The sequence below is a fragment of the Dasypus novemcinctus genome, chromosome 12, assembly GCF_030445035.2.
Source record: "Dasypus novemcinctus isolate mDasNov1 chromosome 12, mDasNov1.1.hap2, whole genome shotgun sequence".
NCBI classification, from domain to species: Eukaryota; Metazoa; Chordata; class Mammalia; order Cingulata; family Dasypodidae; genus Dasypus; species Dasypus novemcinctus.
Genome location: NC_080684.1, coordinates 36,924,194 through 36,940,841, shown reverse-complemented (window position 1 = coordinate 36,940,841; position 16,648 = coordinate 36,924,194). Strand labels below are relative to the sequence as shown.

At 57.0% G+C, this 16,648-nt stretch overlaps 1 protein-coding gene across 12 annotated transcripts in view; it reads right to left on the bottom strand.

The window, feature by feature from the left end:
• The window catches only part of FMNL3 (formin like 3), a 73,522-nt gene that overhangs the window by 6,307 nt on the left and 50,567 nt on the right, over positions 1-16,648 (bottom strand). For 3 of the 12 annotated variants that reach the window (XM_058308268.2, XM_058308263.2, XM_058308265.2), the window contains exons 2-14: positions 14,321-14,404; positions 12,442-12,522; positions 12,088-12,164; positions 8,974-9,057; positions 6,197-6,349; positions 4,928-5,036; positions 4,669-4,745; positions 4,258-4,351; positions 3,117-3,191; positions 2,421-2,531; positions 1,974-2,123; positions 1,455-1,556; positions 239-518 (exon numbers count right to left, since the gene is read on the bottom strand). In XM_058308268.2, the coding sequence (XP_058164251.1) occupies positions 239-518; positions 1,455-1,556; positions 1,974-2,123; positions 2,421-2,531; positions 3,117-3,191; positions 4,258-4,351; positions 4,669-4,745; positions 4,928-5,036; positions 6,197-6,349; positions 8,974-9,057; positions 12,088-12,164; positions 12,442-12,522; positions 14,321-14,398 (1,471 nt within the window). In that variant the 5' untranslated portion in view covers positions 14,399-14,404. Of the gene's footprint in view, positions 1-238; positions 519-1,454; positions 1,557-1,973; positions 2,124-2,420; positions 2,532-3,116; positions 3,192-4,257; positions 4,352-4,668; positions 4,746-4,927; positions 5,037-6,196; positions 6,350-8,973; positions 10,101-11,520; positions 11,661-12,087; positions 12,165-12,441; positions 12,523-13,923; positions 14,090-14,320; positions 14,405-16,648 lie in introns of those variants that run through there. The other 9 variants (XM_058308266.2, XM_058308267.2, XM_058308269.2 and 6 more) reach the window with 7 other exon arrangements.

Here is a 16,648-nt window from a genome sequence, read left to right as displayed (position 1 = left end):
TGTCTTCAGAGGGATTCAGAGAAGCGTCTCCCTGACCCTCAAGCAGACCACAGCTGCCCTTGGGCGTCCCTCTAGTGGCTTAGCTTCCCTCAACCCTCCTTCACCTTGTTTTACCTCCTTCCAGCCCTTAAATGATGCCACTTTCCCACTGTCTCCTGAGGAAGACCCTGCTGACTAGGTTCTTGATCTGATCCTCACAATGGGGCCACCCCTCCCACTCTCCAGGTGTCCTGGTTACCTGGCAAAGGAGGGGGTGGCGGAGGCAAGGGAGGAGCCGGTGGTGGAGGCAGAGGTAGGGCCACCTCGGGAGGCGGGGCCGGAGCCAGGAGGTCCAGGTCGGAGGGTAGCATGGCCTCAGTCAGCTCTCCAGGGCCTACCCTGGCCAGAGCCTCACCACTCACTGACTCCAGGCCCCGGGCGCTTGGCTCCAAGTGGCATCGGCGCTGAAAGGCCTCTTCCTTCTCTTTTATGAGCCTCCGCAGGGTGTGCACCTGGTGGCTCGTATTCTCATATGTCTCCTGTTGGGCAGACAGCACTATTAGGGGGTTGCCCCAGGGCATGAGACTAGCTAGACGCTTTCCTACCCAAAGGTCCCTCAACGAGCACCCAGAGGCACAGAGTGGCAGAAATCCAGGTAGGGGCACAGGAGAAGTTGGAAGGCTACAGAACAGAAGAGGTGAGCAGAAGAACCTGCCTGTGTGGTCTGGCCCCCTCCTCTCTGCTCCAGCCTCATCTGCCTGCATAGCAGGCAGGTGTGCAGGTGGGTCCTTCAGGGCCCAGGCCAAAGGCTGCTGCTGTAAAACGCTCCTTGATCCACCACCAGCCTGACAGAGCTGCCCTCTCATAGCCCTCTGTGCCTCGTTACTGCTTTGATTCCCTTTGGCCTTATACACTTGCTAAACTGAAAACCCCCTTCTGGAGGGACCCTGTCTTAGCCATCTCTATCCTCCACATCTTCCAGTGCAGTGCTTCAAACCCTTAGCAGGGCCTCAGCAAACATACTGAGCTTAAGAGAGCCAGTGTAACTGCATTCTGGAAGAACAGGCAGGTTGAAGGCATGATTTTACAACTAACGAAAAGTTGGGTGAGGGAACGGAGAAGAGACCAAAATGTGAGGAGTCCCCAAGACCAGCGGCTACTGGGACTCTCATTAAGCAGGTTGGGGATACACCTGGAGGTGCCGTGGAGGTAAGAGCCGCTTGGACAGGCAGGGAGAAGCCCTGGACTGGGCTCCAGGAGAACTCCTGGGTACCCTCCCTGCTCCCACCCTCTTCTATGTGTCTCTGGCCCATTCTGGCTTCAGCTTCCCTCCTCAGCTAAAAATTGGGGTGAAATCATCAGCCCACGCTCATCTGGATTCTCAAGGACTTGACATGACTTAGGAAATAACAGCAAGATCACAGGCCAGGGGACCGCATCAGTTAGGAACTCTGACCCCCCAGATTACGCAGTACCTTGATGCTCTCTAGCTCCTTCTCCCGCTGTAGCAACTGCTTCTCCAGATCTGCCACCCGCATCATGTTCTCATTCTCTAGGTCCAGAAGCTTCTCTGTGAGCTGCAGGACGAGACGAGCAGGTTCAGGGCTGGCACTCAGCATGGCCTGAAACCCAGCCTGGACCCCGGCTGGGCCCCTCTACCCTGGGCCCCAAACAATTTGATCAAGTGGCCTTTTGACATCACACCCATGGGCCCAGGGTCTGACACCAAGTGAAATGATAACAGATACAGAGAAAATGGCCACATCCAGACTCCCTGAGCCTGAGGCTATGATACCTCATACCCAGCCCTGTGTTCCAATCTGTGGATGATGCAGGGCGCAAGCCAGAGCTCACTCTGGAGAGCCCCAGTAGGTTCTAAGTCTTCTCTGGGGCTCAGTCTCAAGGCAGGTGGCTCAAAATTCCTTGGAACTCAGATGACCCAAGCTCCCTTTATCCCCAACAATGGCTCTGGCAGGCGAAGGAAGACCACCTACATGGGACACATGCTCCTCCAGCTCCTCCACCTTCTCCAGCGCCACGTTCTTGGTCTCGGCATCCTCCAACAAGCCCCCCACGTCAAACACATTGTCCAGGTACGCCTGGATCTGCACCAGCAACTTCTCGCTCTCTGTGTGTCTTGACTTCTGGGGGAGGAGCAAAGAGGGTGGTAGTTGGGGAAGCGGGCGTAAGTTCAGGGGCGCTTCCTGAGAAAGTCTCAGTCTTCGTCACCTTCCTCTACCACTCCCTAGAGGAGAAATCCCCAGGAGTTCCTACTGCTGGCCGTGAATCTGAGTCTTGCCTCTGTGGAAGGGCCCAGGCCCAGGCCACAGAAGCACCCAGGCCTCGCACTTGTTGAAAAAGCAAAGCCACCTCTGTGATACGGCTATGCCGGTCCCCTACTTGCCAGCCCCTCGCCCTGCAAGGCCCGCAGCCCAGCTCACCTGCAGGAATTCCTCCAGCCCCAGCTTGGTAAACTCATACTGCAGGTGGACCCGGAAGTTCATATCCTCCACGGAGTGCACCACGATGTTGATGAACTGCATGCAGGCCACCTGGGGGCAAAGCAGCCCAGAGAGGCAGGGCAGGGAGGGCCGAGGAGGGGTCCAAGAGACAGGGAGGGAAGGGGGCTGTGAGACACCACCATCACACACAGCAAGAAGTGATGCATACAAGAAATGAACGACACCTTAAGTCTTTCGTGAGGGCGGGGGCCGGCAGAAACAGGATTTTAACTTTAAGAATGTCAAACAATGGTCTGCATATGAAGTTGAGTATGTTACTTGGGAAACAGACACCAATGAAAACACAGCTCTGATTTCCTTTGTACCCCAGCAGCGAATTTCTGAGGCAACCCCAGCTAGCTGAAGACCCTGCACCAGAGGGAAAGGCCTGGGAAAGGGAAGGCAGCTCAGAGAGGCTCTGAACCAGGGCAACGAGGCCCCGGAAAAGGGAAAGAGATCCGAGACACGCAGTGGCCTTTCCCTGAAGTTTCTAAAAGCTCTCTAAAGCAGGTGGATAAGGAACCGCCACTGAGGGCAGGGACTCATTCTGGGTTCTACACAGAATGTCGAAACACACTGTGTTCTCCGCGCGCACGTGGCCCTGCCGGGAGCGGGCCTGGCCTGGGCCCGACTCACCATGAAGTCGATGTTGCTGTCCTCATTCCGGAAATACTCCATCAGCTTCTCGAAACGGTGCAGTTCCTTGCATACCTGAACAAGCAACGTTATGGGTGAAGGGATCTGCCCCGTGCAGCACCCAAGCCCCTGAGCCCTGACTCCCAGGAATTCTGGCAGCAAAGGGGCCGGCTCGCACCGAGGTTAACCACAGCTCTACCTACAAAACAGGCTGATCGGGGACCTGCTAAGAGAAAATCTGGCCCTGGGCCCCAGCTCCCCCACCTGTGGCCTCAGGCTGGACTTTAGGTGCCTCTGGGGCTAGGCCAAGGAGAAACACAAGGATCTGAGGTTGCCTAGGGATTGAAGGAAGGAGGGAAGGAGGGAGGCAGGGAGCAAGGCCGTCGCTGAGGCAGGGGGCTGAGGTCCTGGTGGGGACACGGGAGGGGCTGATGTGCTTTCAGGAAAGCCCCTTAGCTGAGAGGGGTCCAGAGGCTCCTCTGAGCCTCTGGGCTTCAAGGAGGAAGAGCCATTTCCTGGCGTGAACAATGGACGCTGGGGAAGAGGTCCAAAGAGGAAGAAGGGTGGACCAGCAGCTGTGGCTGGATGTTGAGGAATCCTAAGTTCAAGCAGTTGGGGTTCAGGGCCAGGACCAGAGGCTGGGAAACTTCCAAGTGGGAGCTCCCTGTCCCCTCCCCAGTAACAGCCAACAACCTAGGAGACATCCCCCCCTTGCCTTCTCCTGCTGCAAACACATCTACTTTGGGTTCTATCAGTGGCTTTGCTGCATCAGAACCATCTGGGGAGTCTCAAAAAATACAGATACCCAGGCTTCCAGTGGGGTTGGTGGGGGGCCCAGGGAGGTGTTTTAACCAACTCTCCAGAAGACTGATGCCTGGCTAGGTTAGGACTGCTGGGTCAAATCCCTCCGTTCTCTGAGGGCATCCTTAACTGGCCAGTCAGGAGCTTTTCTGGCATAAGATCTGGTAAGACTGAAGTTCTGGTTTGGGTAAAAATGGGGCAGGATGTTAAAATCATTGGTGATCATGGGAAACAGGGCTTACCTAGCTGGCTTCTCAATGCCAGGCGGCTTCCCTCTACCCCCACCCCAAAACACACACAATCACCTCCAACACACACATGTGTGATGCAGGGAGCTGACCTCTTTGAAGTTGTCAAAGGCGGCAAGAATGATTTCGTGACCTCCCCGCACCAAGCACACGGCTGCCAGGAGCTCCAAGACCAGGGCTTTGGTCCTAAGGGGTGAGGAAGGAGGACTGGCACCCTAGCCCCGACCCGGCTGCCCACCTCACTTGCCTCCCGCCCAGCCTCCCGCCTCACTTGCACACTGGCTGCATCCCGTCAGAGGGTGGAGGCAGCCCGCAGGTGAGGGAAGGAGCGCTTCCTCCCTCACTAAGCTGTGCGCACCAGGGGAGGGAGGCTGCTTCTCCAGCAGCGGTGAGGAGGCCAGACCCAGGCTCTGACCCGGGCTACGGGACCCCAAGGCGAGGCAGGACTTATCACCAGGGACGAGCGGAGCCCCATCTGCAGCGCCTGGGCAGGGGGCACTCACCTTGGGTTCTTGTTGTTGAGACTGAGGGCGATCTCATTGACAGCGTGAGGGTGGGACATGACCAGGTTGAATCCGTACTGCAAGGGGAAAGCGCAGAAGGAGGGGGGACTTGACGGTGGGGAAGCTGGACCCCAGCTGGTGGCCGTGCCTGGGGGCCACCAGCAAACCTGTCCTTTCCAAGCTGGTGCCCTCCTAGCTCTCCTCCTCCGGCAGCTGCGGAGAAGAGGCAGCGCGCCCGTGGCTAGTGCCGCCCCCTCACCTGATAGTTCATGATGGCTCGGAGGCAAAGGATACACACGTGGACGTCATCCTTCTGGCTCACCAGGCGGGAGTTCTTCAGAGCCCTGCGCCCAGGGAGAGTGCTATACCTGGGGGAGAGGGGCCAGGCGGTGAGGTGGGAGCTGAGGCTGCTGGGGAGGAGACCGGACGGCAGCAGAAGAGGGGGAGAGAGGCCCTGCGCCAATGGCCGAGAGGCAGGGCGCAGGGGCAGGGCAGTCGGGCTGTTTTCATCTCCCTGGAAGAGGCCTTTGTCAGTAATTACAGGACCCAGCTTGATCTTCGCTGCCCAAGCCACCCTCAAGGTGGGTCCAGAAGTGCACTCATTTGAGCCTTCCCTCCTCCCACTTCCAGGTACTGCATCTGCCACTCCTTCCTTGGACCCTGAACATCTTGGCTCCCTTGATTTCTATGTCCCAGAAGAGGGAGAGCAGATCCCCAAAGGCTTGAGGGCCAGGGGGCTACATCTGGCTCTGCACCACCCCTCCCTCCACTCAACGATGTCGCATGAAAAAAGAGGGAGCACAAATGGTATCTGCTCGTGCATGACTAAGCAAATGTGACTAAACTGACGAAACAGTTTTGGAGGGACAAAACCCAAAGGACAGTAAGTAAAAAATATGGCCACAGGAGAGAAAGACCAGAGAAAGGGCCACCGGGCCCAAAGGCAAGCCTCCCAGGCAGGACGGGGCTCTGAGAAGTCATCTGCTCCATCCACCTGCCTCCGGGCATGACAGTTCTTAAGACACTGCAAACAAATGACCAGGCTGCAGCCTTGGAGAGAAATGGCCTACAGGAAGCAGGAGAGGGAAGGTAAGGGGCAGGCAGGCTGGGTGGGCGCTGGTCTCCGAGCAGCTGACGGCACAGAGTGAAGAGCTAAGAGGGAAAGAGGACAGGAAGGCAGGAGCTGGATCGCCCAGGAGGGCCGTGGGAGCTCAGGCCCCTGCCGAGAGGCCCGGGAAGGGCGGCAGAGAGAGAGTGAGGAGTGGAGGAGCCCCAGAGGGGGCGAGGAGAGGGAAGACTGGAACCCCAGGCGGGGTGGGCACAGCCGAGGGCTGTGTACTTACCCAGGACAGACCGCTGGGCAGTCAAGGAGACAGAGGGGACAGACCAGAGACAGACTGGCAGGCAGAGGGCAAGAGAGTTGAGCCTGGAAGCGAGAGTGGAGGGAGAAGCATGAGCACTTGCTGCAGTTACCCGAGTTCTAGACTGGGGGCTGGGAGGCAGGTGGGCAGAGCAGGCGCACACATACCGGAGCACAGACTGGCGCGCAGAGCGAGCGAGGCTGTTGGCGAAGGGGGCCGACAGGGCGCTGGGCGGCTGCAGGTCCTCGATGGACCTGCTCCAGGACCGGAGCTTGTCAAACGCACCATCGTCACCGCTCTCCAGGCCTTCAAAGTCAAACCTGGAGCGTGAAAGGACACACATGCGCACACACAGGCACATACGCGGGAGAAATTCCGTGCCAAGCCTGCTGGCAAGCCGTCCCCCCTCGCCCTGCGGGCCTCCAGGGCAACACAAAGCAAGGGCAGCAGGAAGAGGGAGCAGGATTGGGCAGCAGGGACCCAACCTTGGTCAGGACAGTCACCGACACAGGTCAGGGGCAGAGTGGACAGGGCAGCGGCCGAGGAGGTGAGGATGCCGATGCTGACGGAGGCCGGCTCCTCTGCTCCCCCCCGGCCAGTGACCCCAGGGCTGGCGCCCCCACAGCCCGAAGGCCTGCTGGCAGCTGGGAGGCCTTCTGCACTCCCGGCCCTGCACAGACCCCCCAGAGGAGCCGTGGCTCCCAGGGGGAGAATCTGCCCCTGGAGAGGATGCTGAGGAACAGGCCAACTGCTAGTCTTGCCGGTTGACAAGGGGCAGGGGACAGAAGGCCTCAGCGCCGCGAGAGAACCCAGTTGGTTTTGAATTGGGCTCGGGGGCAGGTCTGAGCGGCAGGGAATGGGGCTCCAAGCAGGTGCAGAAAGAACAGTCTTCTAGTTCAGGAGGGATGCTGCGGCCCCATCCTAGCCCTGGGCTTAACGGCCAGGTTTCCTGTGGTTCTGGCTACTTGAGGTTTCTAGATTTTTCGGGGATAGAGGCTTCTTGGTCTTCGGCTTCCCTGGGGGAAGAAGTCACGCATGCGGGGCGTGGCCTGGGGTCCTGCAGCCTGTCACTCCCTCTCCTGGGACCAGGTGTTTCCCCCCCCCCCCCCCCCCCCCGTGAGCAGCTGGTGAGTGTAGCCACAGCACGGGAAACAGCGTCCACACTGCCACATTAGACACACCCCCTTGGAGAAACCAGCCCCGCTCCTCTTCCTGTCTTCCTTCCCCTTCCGGGCCACTAAGGACGCGTGAGCATCTCCCTCGGGTTCCTCTCCCTGAGGGGCCACTGCTGGGACACGCACGGCCCCAGGGTCAGAAGGCACAGGGCGCAGGGCTTTCTGAAATAGGAAGCTGCATCTGCAGATGCCTGAACGTGCCTGAGGAAGGGGAGGCAGCCTTTAGAGTCCCGTGGCTGACGATCAGGAGGTGGATTTTAGTGGGGCTCTCAGGCAGACATCAGAGGAACCCCCAACAGGGACGACGTAGCTTGCCAGAGCTTCCCTTCACCAGCAGTAATATTCCTTCGCAGTTTACAAATAAGTGCCCTTACTCCACCTTTATTTGGCCTCACACACCCTTTGCTCTCATGCCTTCCCCAAACACACACACTTTCTCTTCCCTGTCTTCTCCCCACTCTCCTCCCCGTCTGTCTTTCTTTTTAAAACGGAGTCCAAGATGGACTGAGGTCCCAATGGAGTCTTGGTTTAAGGTGGCTGGGATTCCTTTGCTTTCCAGTGAAGAAAGACCTTTATTTGGAAAAGTGACCTACATCTTTTTACTCTAAAAGCTCTGAATTTTTTTAAAAAGTCATCTCAGCAAATGTTTTTCATTTATTTATATAAAAAGAGGAGTGTTTAAAGGGGCAGGAGGACTAGGAGGCCTGACCTGCACAGGGCCGGGAGTGGGTTACTTTTGGTTTTAACGGGATGGTTTGGAGCAGGTGAAGGAGGCCAAGCCGGGGGGAGGGGGGGGGGGGCGCTGGTTGGAAGCCCCTAAGGAAGTGAGACTGAAGACTGCTGAACAAAGGAGGAGGGCCAGGGGCCAAGGTCAGGAATAAGAAAAGTGAAAGTCTCCCTAGGGCGAGTCCCAAGACGGAGGGGTTTCCCAGGACGTGGGACTTTCGGTGCTAGCGCGGGAAACTCACAGACCCTAGGGTGGACTTGAGTCCTGGCTGTGACTCGGAATGTGCTGGTCATCATGTGAATGATCACAGTGTCCCTCTTTCCAAACGCTCAGGGAATTACGGTAGGGCATGCCACCCCGAATAACAATGAACAAGAAACACCTACAGTCCACTAAGTGCTCTGCCCACATGATCGCATCTAATCCTCACAACTCTGGAACTTGGACCCCCTTTTATAGAAGAGGATGTGAACCTGCCTGAGGTCACCCAGATAGTAAACGACAGGGCTACAGGGCTGAGACCCAAACCCAGCTCTGCCTCCAAAGCCCTGGCTCCTCCCACTCCACCACACTGCCCTCTTGTCCACCTCAACCTGAAGGAGCTTCCGGAAGGCTTCCTTTTTGGTGCAGGTCAAAGGGTTCATATTTGCAGCTTCTGGGATGCTTCAACAATGACCTGCTACAACCTTCTCACATCTGGAGACCCAAAGGCGCTTCCTGAAAACTCAGCTCTCCAAAAGCAAATGAACCCCACCAGGGCATCTCGCCCAGAAGCCAGGGTGCATCCTTGGAGGCTCACAGCCTTTGGGTTCTGATTCCAACCTCCCTGTCCACTGCTCTCTCCTTCTGCTTCCCAACGGGCACCTTCGGCTGTTGCCAACCAGCCTTTTTCACTGATCCCCCACACACTGCCCGCTGCTCCCTCCCTTTCGTGGACTCCTGCTCCCATCGACACTGTTGAAGTCTCTCTCCTCCCCAGCAAATTAGAATGAGATTGCATCTCCCCCGCCAGCCCCCCACCTCAGCCCAGAGTGACACTCACATGACGGAGCACTGGGCGAAGGACAGGTAATCCACCAGCACGTCCAGGCCTTTGTTGTCATCGTTTAGAAACTCCCGTACCCACCTGGACAAAGGAAACACAGCGAGGGGGTCTGCCGAAGTGGTCCAGAGAGGAGGAGGGGAGGGGCTTTTGACCCAGCAGCGCCTCCTTCCAGAGCCCTCCGGAGCTTAGCACTAGGCTGGGAAGTTCCTGGAGATGAGAACTGCAGCAGCCCCACCCATGTCACATCCCTGGCCTGGACATCCCTGAGGGAGGGGAGCCAGGCACAGGGAGAAGGACGGGCCTTCCAATATCCCAAGAGCACCTCGGGCGAACGAGCCTCCAGGGACCCGCTCCGCAAGGCCAGGGCCCCGGCTCAGCCGCTCCCCTGTATCCCGGGCCTCGGGCGTGGGCCCCGGCACACCTGTCCCTGCTCAGCGTTTGTGGGAGGAGCTGGGGGGTATTTACTGCAGGCCCTGCAGAGCTGAGCTGGAGGCTGTGTGACCGGCCAGCAGGCCAAACTTGACCACAGCCTCGGTCAGGAGGCAGGAAGAGCCACGCTCTGGAGCGGAGCACGCTGGCCCGGGGGCTCTCCGCGGAGTTCAAGGCAAGGTGGGAGCCTAGAGGGCTGCGTGGGAGTTCAGGGTGCATCTGAGAGAGGGGGAAGAGGCTGAGGGAGAAGCCAGGCGCTCCAGGAACTCCAAGAGGGCTAGGACCACTCAGTCAGGCCGGGGTCTGGGGCCCCTCTACCAGGGAGGCAGACAACAAGGTACTAAAGGATACACCGGGGCATTCTCGCCCTTCTTCCTTCAGTCCCTTGGGACTGAAATATTCCTGAATGGAAGTCAAGAGCAGATCCTGGGGGGCTGTTACACGACAGGCTCGTTGAAAAGCAGAGAGGTGTAAAACTCTTGGGATTACACCCTTACTCTTCCGAGGGCTCTATTCCCCAGAAACATCTGGGTATCTTTACAGGCCTGCTGTGCCTGAGCTGCCCTCCAGGCCAGCTTCGACCCCGAGCTGGAACCTCTGCGCCCCGTTTCCAGTCACACCCCGAGCCAGGAGAGCAGGCCGGGCCTGCGGCACCAGGCCTGGCTGAGGTTTGGCAGCAGGCTCCAGCTGACGCTGCCTGACACCGGAGCTGCCTGAAGTTAGCTTCCTCTCTGGGGGCCGACAGGCCTCCCGTTTCCTGTCTGTCTGCTCTCCAGCTCCCCACCCCCTTCTCATTTCCTGTCTGAGTCTACACTGCTATTTTCGGGATCTTGACACTTTGAGGAGAGGTGAAAGGGCGCTTAGGCAAGGCAGAGAAACCAATACAAACCAGGGAGGGAGGAGGAAGCTGGAAAGGCTCTGGAATCCCACTTCCCACCCTGCCCCACTCCCTCGCCTGCCGCTGCACAGCCAGCTTCTGCAGACCCTGGGCTGATCAGGACCTCAGCCGGGGCCGCCTTTCCCCTGGGCTGCTACCACCCTGGAGCATCCACACACCAGCCTGACAGCCGGAAAACGCCTTCCTGCCCAGAAATCCGGGAAGGATCCTGGCCCTCTCACAAAACTCTACCGAGAGAAGCCACAGTGCTGATGACAGGAACTCCTAAAATGCCAGCCACTGGGCTGTTCCCTGGGAACTGGGCGCCAGGTCCAGACCTCTAACTTGTGTGCCAGCTGCCAAGAGGCCCCGAGGAGGCCCTGGGCCTGGGAACCAGGCTGCTCCCACCCCAGCTCCTGGCCCGCGGCCAGAGGGGCAGGCGCCAGGTAGAAGGGGCAGCGGAGGGGACTGCCCTGCACTGCTCTGCGGCCCCCTCCTGGGAAGGGCAGACCCCCATCCTGATGACAGCAGGACTTGCTAGGGAAGACAGGGGAGGGAGCAGGGCTGGGCGTTAGAGGGTGCTCAGGGCTGCCCTCCGTGTCATTCGTGCCCTCGGGCACAGCTGAGGAGGACGTCCTGCCAGCTCTTACTTCTTGCAAATAAAGGTGGAGGCTCAGTCGCACATCCCCAGGGGCTCAGCTCTCGATGTCTGGTTCCCAGATGAGGTATGGAAGCCATGCGCTGGCCATCAGAGCACAGCACTGAGGCCAGGAACGGTCCTTTCCTGCTCTCTCCGGTGCCATTTCCCCCGTGCTGCCGCAGCTGGCTACATACAGGTGGCCCCCGCCCTCTACAAGAGCCCGGGCAGGCTGGGCCGAGGGGTGGACGAGTGGGCGGCTGCCGTGAACAGGAGGGGAAGGGCAGATGATGTCATCGGGCTCTTTCCACTGCTGCTCTCAGGAAGCCTGGGAACCCAGGGCTGGCCCCTGCCCAGCGACCTGCACCCCAGGCCTGACGCTCTCGCCTAGGCTCTCGGCATTGCCGTCAGGCCCCTCTGGCTGACCGCGCCCCGTCACTGTCCTCTGCGTGCACACGCACTCAGGTTCTCCCTTTGTTATAGATAAGCAGTGACGGCTTTGTAACACCGAGGCCAATGCGTCTTCCATTCTATCTCATGCTTTACCCTCTCTGCCTGTGCAGCAAGTCCTCAACTCAGAGGCTAGAAAGAGAGGACTCACGCAGTTCCCAGGAGCCCTGCTGATGTGCTGGCAGCACTACGGCCAGTCAACACAGAAGACATTCAACTCCTGGCCACCAGCGCCTGAGGTCTTCTTTCCAGGTGCTTCAGGAAGGCTCTTCTTCCCATGAATTAGAATGGTCTCCCTACAAGTGAATCATTCTGCGCACGACGGATCCAGGAACGAGGACTCAGCTCCCCACTGCAGTAGGTTCCTCCCACCCCCAGCCTCCTCTGGGCAATACATGGCCCAGCCCCAGGAACCAAGCCCCAGGAAGACTCTGGTCTTGGCTGCTGTGGGAACGTCTTCCGCTCCGAGCCAAAGCGGAGGACCCAGGAGAGGCCCCAAGCCTGCCAGCAGCCTCTGGTCTAGCAGCTGGCAGAGCTGATGTGGGGGAAAGTCAGACAATGACCAGTGTGAAGCTAAAAGCCATTCAAGGGGCAACTCTACCCGTGGCAGGGAGGAGAAATGGGCAAACCATCCTTGGAGGACACCAGACCCTACGTGGCCAGGCAACGAATGGCTTGGGGCCTGGTAAAGAGCCTCTGACGGCCAAATCTGACTCACCCAATATGGTTGGTACGAAGTGAGATCTCCAGCTCCCTTAGTACTTTGGTTGACTCTTGCACTCTCCTCCTGAACTTCTGTGAACAGCGAACATTCTGTCACTGATGGAGGCTCCCAATCCAACTTTACGGTACAAATGAAAGGGGTAGCGAAGGACAGGGAGGGGGACAAGAGGGCCGGCATAGACCTTCCCTCCATTATTAGCCAACCACTCCTGGCCGGGGCCGCAGGACCCAGGAATTCAACTCCCGTTGCTCAGAAGCAGATGCCCCACCCCTAAGCCAAAGGCTTCCCCCCAAACTCCACGGGATGACAAAGGGCAGCACGGCAGGGCCTCCCAGCCTCACGCGTCACCTTCCGAGTTACACTGGGGTCCAAGAAGCTCTGGAGTTTCTGAATGTAAGTGTGGGGAGGATTCTTCACCTGGAATCGTTCCTGGAAGGGAAACATGCGCATGTGTTCACACGGACACCCAGAGTGCTGAGGAGGCGTGTGGAAGGCAGAGCTCCTGGCGTAGTCAAGGTGAGCACACTCGGCCCCCCAAGGCTGCCACCCGGCCCTTATGGTCGGAGCCACAGGCTCCCTCCCGGACTTCCCCTTAGGTTATTCACTGCTTGGTCACCTGATGGAGGGGCACGGGGGGGATCAGGAAGGGGCGGGCCAAGGCGGGGGGCGCTTGGCTTTGCAGAATCCAAGCCTTCTCAGTCCTGAACCCTGCAGTTGGGACTGGACTTAAGACAAGGATGCAAATACATTCTCTGCTTCCTGCTTAGCCCCTGGGTCCCAACAACTCAAAGCAACCTCAGCTCCTTAAGACTTTTCCCTCTACCCGCTTCCACACAACAGGGCCCACAGCCACGCCTCTCCGAGCGCTGGGTGGGATTTCAAGCTTCAGGGATGACTTGGCCCGACCCCCTCATCTGAGCCGAGAGGTAACTCAGGGCAAACTCTGAAGCATTCTGGTGCTGTAAGGGCCCTATGACTGAGCTATTTTAAAAGTCAGGGTGGAGGGGGCTGGAAAGGGTCCAGGAGAATGGTAAAACGCTAGGAAACAGGACCTAAAAACAAAATGAAAGTTCAAGTTTTGAGAAAGAACTGAAATTATGTGACCAGAAAAAAAGACCGAGAGATTATCAATTAAAGAACTTCAATACCAAAGAGCTCCTATTCTCCAAACCCTACGCAGGTGTTCACCAACTCCTCTTGGTGCAGAACACAAGTGGGCCTTCACTGGAGAAGAGATTTGGGCTAGGGTCCCAGAAGCCTAATCCCCAGCTCTGGTCAGGCAGCATCCCCGGGGCCGTGGGCCGTTAGGGTCCACACGGACGAGCCTGCCTGCCTCAGCCTGGTCCTAGCTCCACTTGCCAGTGTCAGGCAAGTTGCTGGCCTTCCGAGTCTTCATCTACGATGTAACCATCAGTGCCTCCCTCAGGGTTTATGTGAGGATTAAATGAGATACTTCAGTATATATAAAGTGATTGGCCCATAATAAGCACTCAATCAATGTTATTTTGTTCAGAGCTTGAAAAGAAGTAAAAAGTAATGGTTCATGATAAAGCTCCATGGCCAAGTGCTGGGAAAATGCAGGATGTCCTGTGATCTTTTAGCTCGTGACCTTCAAATGCACGCAGCAGAGGGAGCAAGGCCGTGGGTGTTAGAAGGTCTTGATCCTCAGCGAAATAATGATCTCTATATTCTCTTCCAGCTCTGAACGCTATTCATTTAGGAAGGCCTTCTAGTCCTTGACTGTTCTGAGGGCTGGGAATAGGAGACCAGGGGACTGGGGCTTCTCTTTCCTAGAGACCTGTAAATAATGAGAAAAGTCCTGCTATTTACCAGGTCTGGGGTAGAGCAGGAGATAAACGGTCCTTTGGAGTCCTTGCCAGGCGTAGCCCTAAGTCTGGGAAAGGCAGAAACAGGCTCTGCTGGGAAAAGCTCCAAACTCCTCCGCAGCTGACCCTATGACCCAGGCATGCATAAACCACCTTCAGGCCATTGCCCACTGGGAAGAAATCAAAGTTGCCTTCTGCGGGAGCCAGAGGGGAACTTGGCCTACCAGCCCTGTATCTGTTTTGAGAGTCCTCCTGGAACAAAAAGTGAAGCTGTGCCAGGAAGTGCCTTGCACAGGGACGGCCCAGGCCAGGCTCTTCAAGGGAGCCCGGGGCTGCAGTCAACACCTCTGGCCCCGTTGCCTCGTCCAGCTCAAGACCTGACCCCTCCCCAAGGCCCGTACCTGGTCACAGATCAGATCCCACTTCTTCTCGTTGTCGTACTGCCGCAGGAGCCGGGCCTTGTCGGGAGGCAGGTTCATGGAGCTCTGAAGAGAGAAGCTGCGTCAGAGGCCTGAACGCCCCTCGGGAGGGGACAGAGGCTCGGTGGACCCCACCTTTTCCCTCTGGACCCTCACTCTCCACCCTGAGGCCCTGGGCTGATGAGGACCGCTCAGAGGGGGCTGATAACCCTTCTGCCTCCCCTGTGCATTCAGTTGCGTCTGGTTGAGCAACATTTTCCACACCGTGGTAGTGGAATCAATTTAGCGAGTCAAAATCACTGTAAATGAAAACAAACTGGTCAAAGCAGAAATGGACAGAAAATGCCAGAGTTCATTATAAATAGCGAGGATAAATGACATTTCATGAAACTTTTGTTTCTTTTACTACACACACATACATACACATACATTATATATATACATGTTTTTTTACTATATATGTTCACATACCCAGGCCATGCTGTAAAATGTATTTCTTAACATGGACTATGTAAAAGAGCTTGAAAGCCCCAACTTTCAATCTGCTTCTCTCTGTGGCCCGAGAGATGGGTGATCTCCGTGCGCCATGTACGTAATACCTCCATGGGTGAATCCTGAGCCACCCACCTGTACAGTTGCTACAACACCATCCACCCTTTGACCATATCCAGATTTAAGTGAATGAGAAGGACAGTATCTTAAAAATAACTGCTTGATTTTTTTTTTAGGAAATAATTTGCAAAACTACAGTACTTTAAGGAAATTACTTCTGGCACAGCTCCCGATTACGTAAGACATAGCCAAGAGTCCTGACCCTTGCTGAGACACTCTCATGTAGACTCTGGAAGGACAGGCCAGGAATCAGGCTATTTCATTCATTACTGTTTGCTGAATAAATAAGTGACTAAAGGTGGGAGTGGATGAAGCCTGCGGCACCCGAGGACCAGCCAGGAGCCACAGCTTGCCCTCCCTGGTCTCCCTCCAGCCAAGCCTTCTTCCAGCTGGTCGGCACCTTTGTTCCAGGCCACAGCCCTTGCCTCTAAAGCGGGGGTTCTCAACCAGGGGTCCACGTGGAAAGATTTCAGGAGGTCCGTGAGCCTGAACTGGAAAAACTCAACTTATTACCTCTATTTTCTCTGACTTCCGATGTCGAGTGTCGTAAAACTATCTGCCGCTACATTCTGAGAAGGGGTCCGTGACTTTCACCTGACCGGCAAAGGCGTCCGTGGAACAAAAAAGGCCAAGGACCCCTGCTCTAAAGGCAGTTGACACTTGAATCAGATCCCAAGCCCCTTACATACTCCTGAATCAAATATGATCTCCCCCTTGAAATATCATAGCTGAGGGAGAACCCACAAACCCTCAGCCTCATCATCCCTGAGGACACAAACTCAGGGTCCCCGAGGAGTCACACAGACGTGCATTACCCCAGAAGCAGAAGTATAGGAGGGGGGGGTTACCTCCATTGCCTAAGGAACTTGGGGGAAATCCTGAAACACCATTGATTTCTGCCATCCTCACCCACTATGTCATGCACTTATCTACAACATACTACGAAACTGCCTGTACGTCGTCTGGCCCCTAAAGGACTTTGTCTATCCTTGACATCTCCAACCCTCTATAGCTCTTTCACTGTGACATGGACCTAGTGAAAGGCAGTTGATGGTAAACCTATGGTTAAGACCTCCCAGTCCCAAGCCACGGGCCCAGCTACTGGCTGCAAACAGGGTCCTCAAGGCTCACAGAAGGAAGTAGGGATGGGGTCCCTGGTCAGAGTTTAGAAATGGTAGAACTTAGGAATACAGAGGTGAGGTGGGCAGAGAAGACAAGAAGAGTTTCTGCTGCCCCACGAATCTGCCCAAACCTGCAGCCAGAAAGAGGGCCTAACCGAACCCTCCCCTCTGCCGATGCAGGAAGGCTGGCCGGATGGGCAACGCAACCCCGGACTGTGGAAGTGGTTCCAGAGGGGATCGCCCCTTCCTAAGGGCCATTCACAACCTACGTGCGTGGATATCAGGACAGGAGCGGGAGGCCTCGACAAAACCGACCAAAGGCAGGCTCAGAGCAAGGTCTCCGGCCTCACCAGGGCCAGGCTGCCGCTGGCTGGACCCGAGATGGATTCGAAACTGTCCTCAGGCTGGTTCCACCCAGGCGGCCCGCTGCTGTCTCCCTGGAAGAAAGTGGGTGTGAGGGGGAAGCGGGGAGTCTGTCGCTACTGCGGTTTAAATCACATCCTCTCGACAGCAGCTTCCTCCCCAGCCACCTCACTGTCAGCTGCTGCGGCCCCACACTCCCCCCAGGTGACCGGAT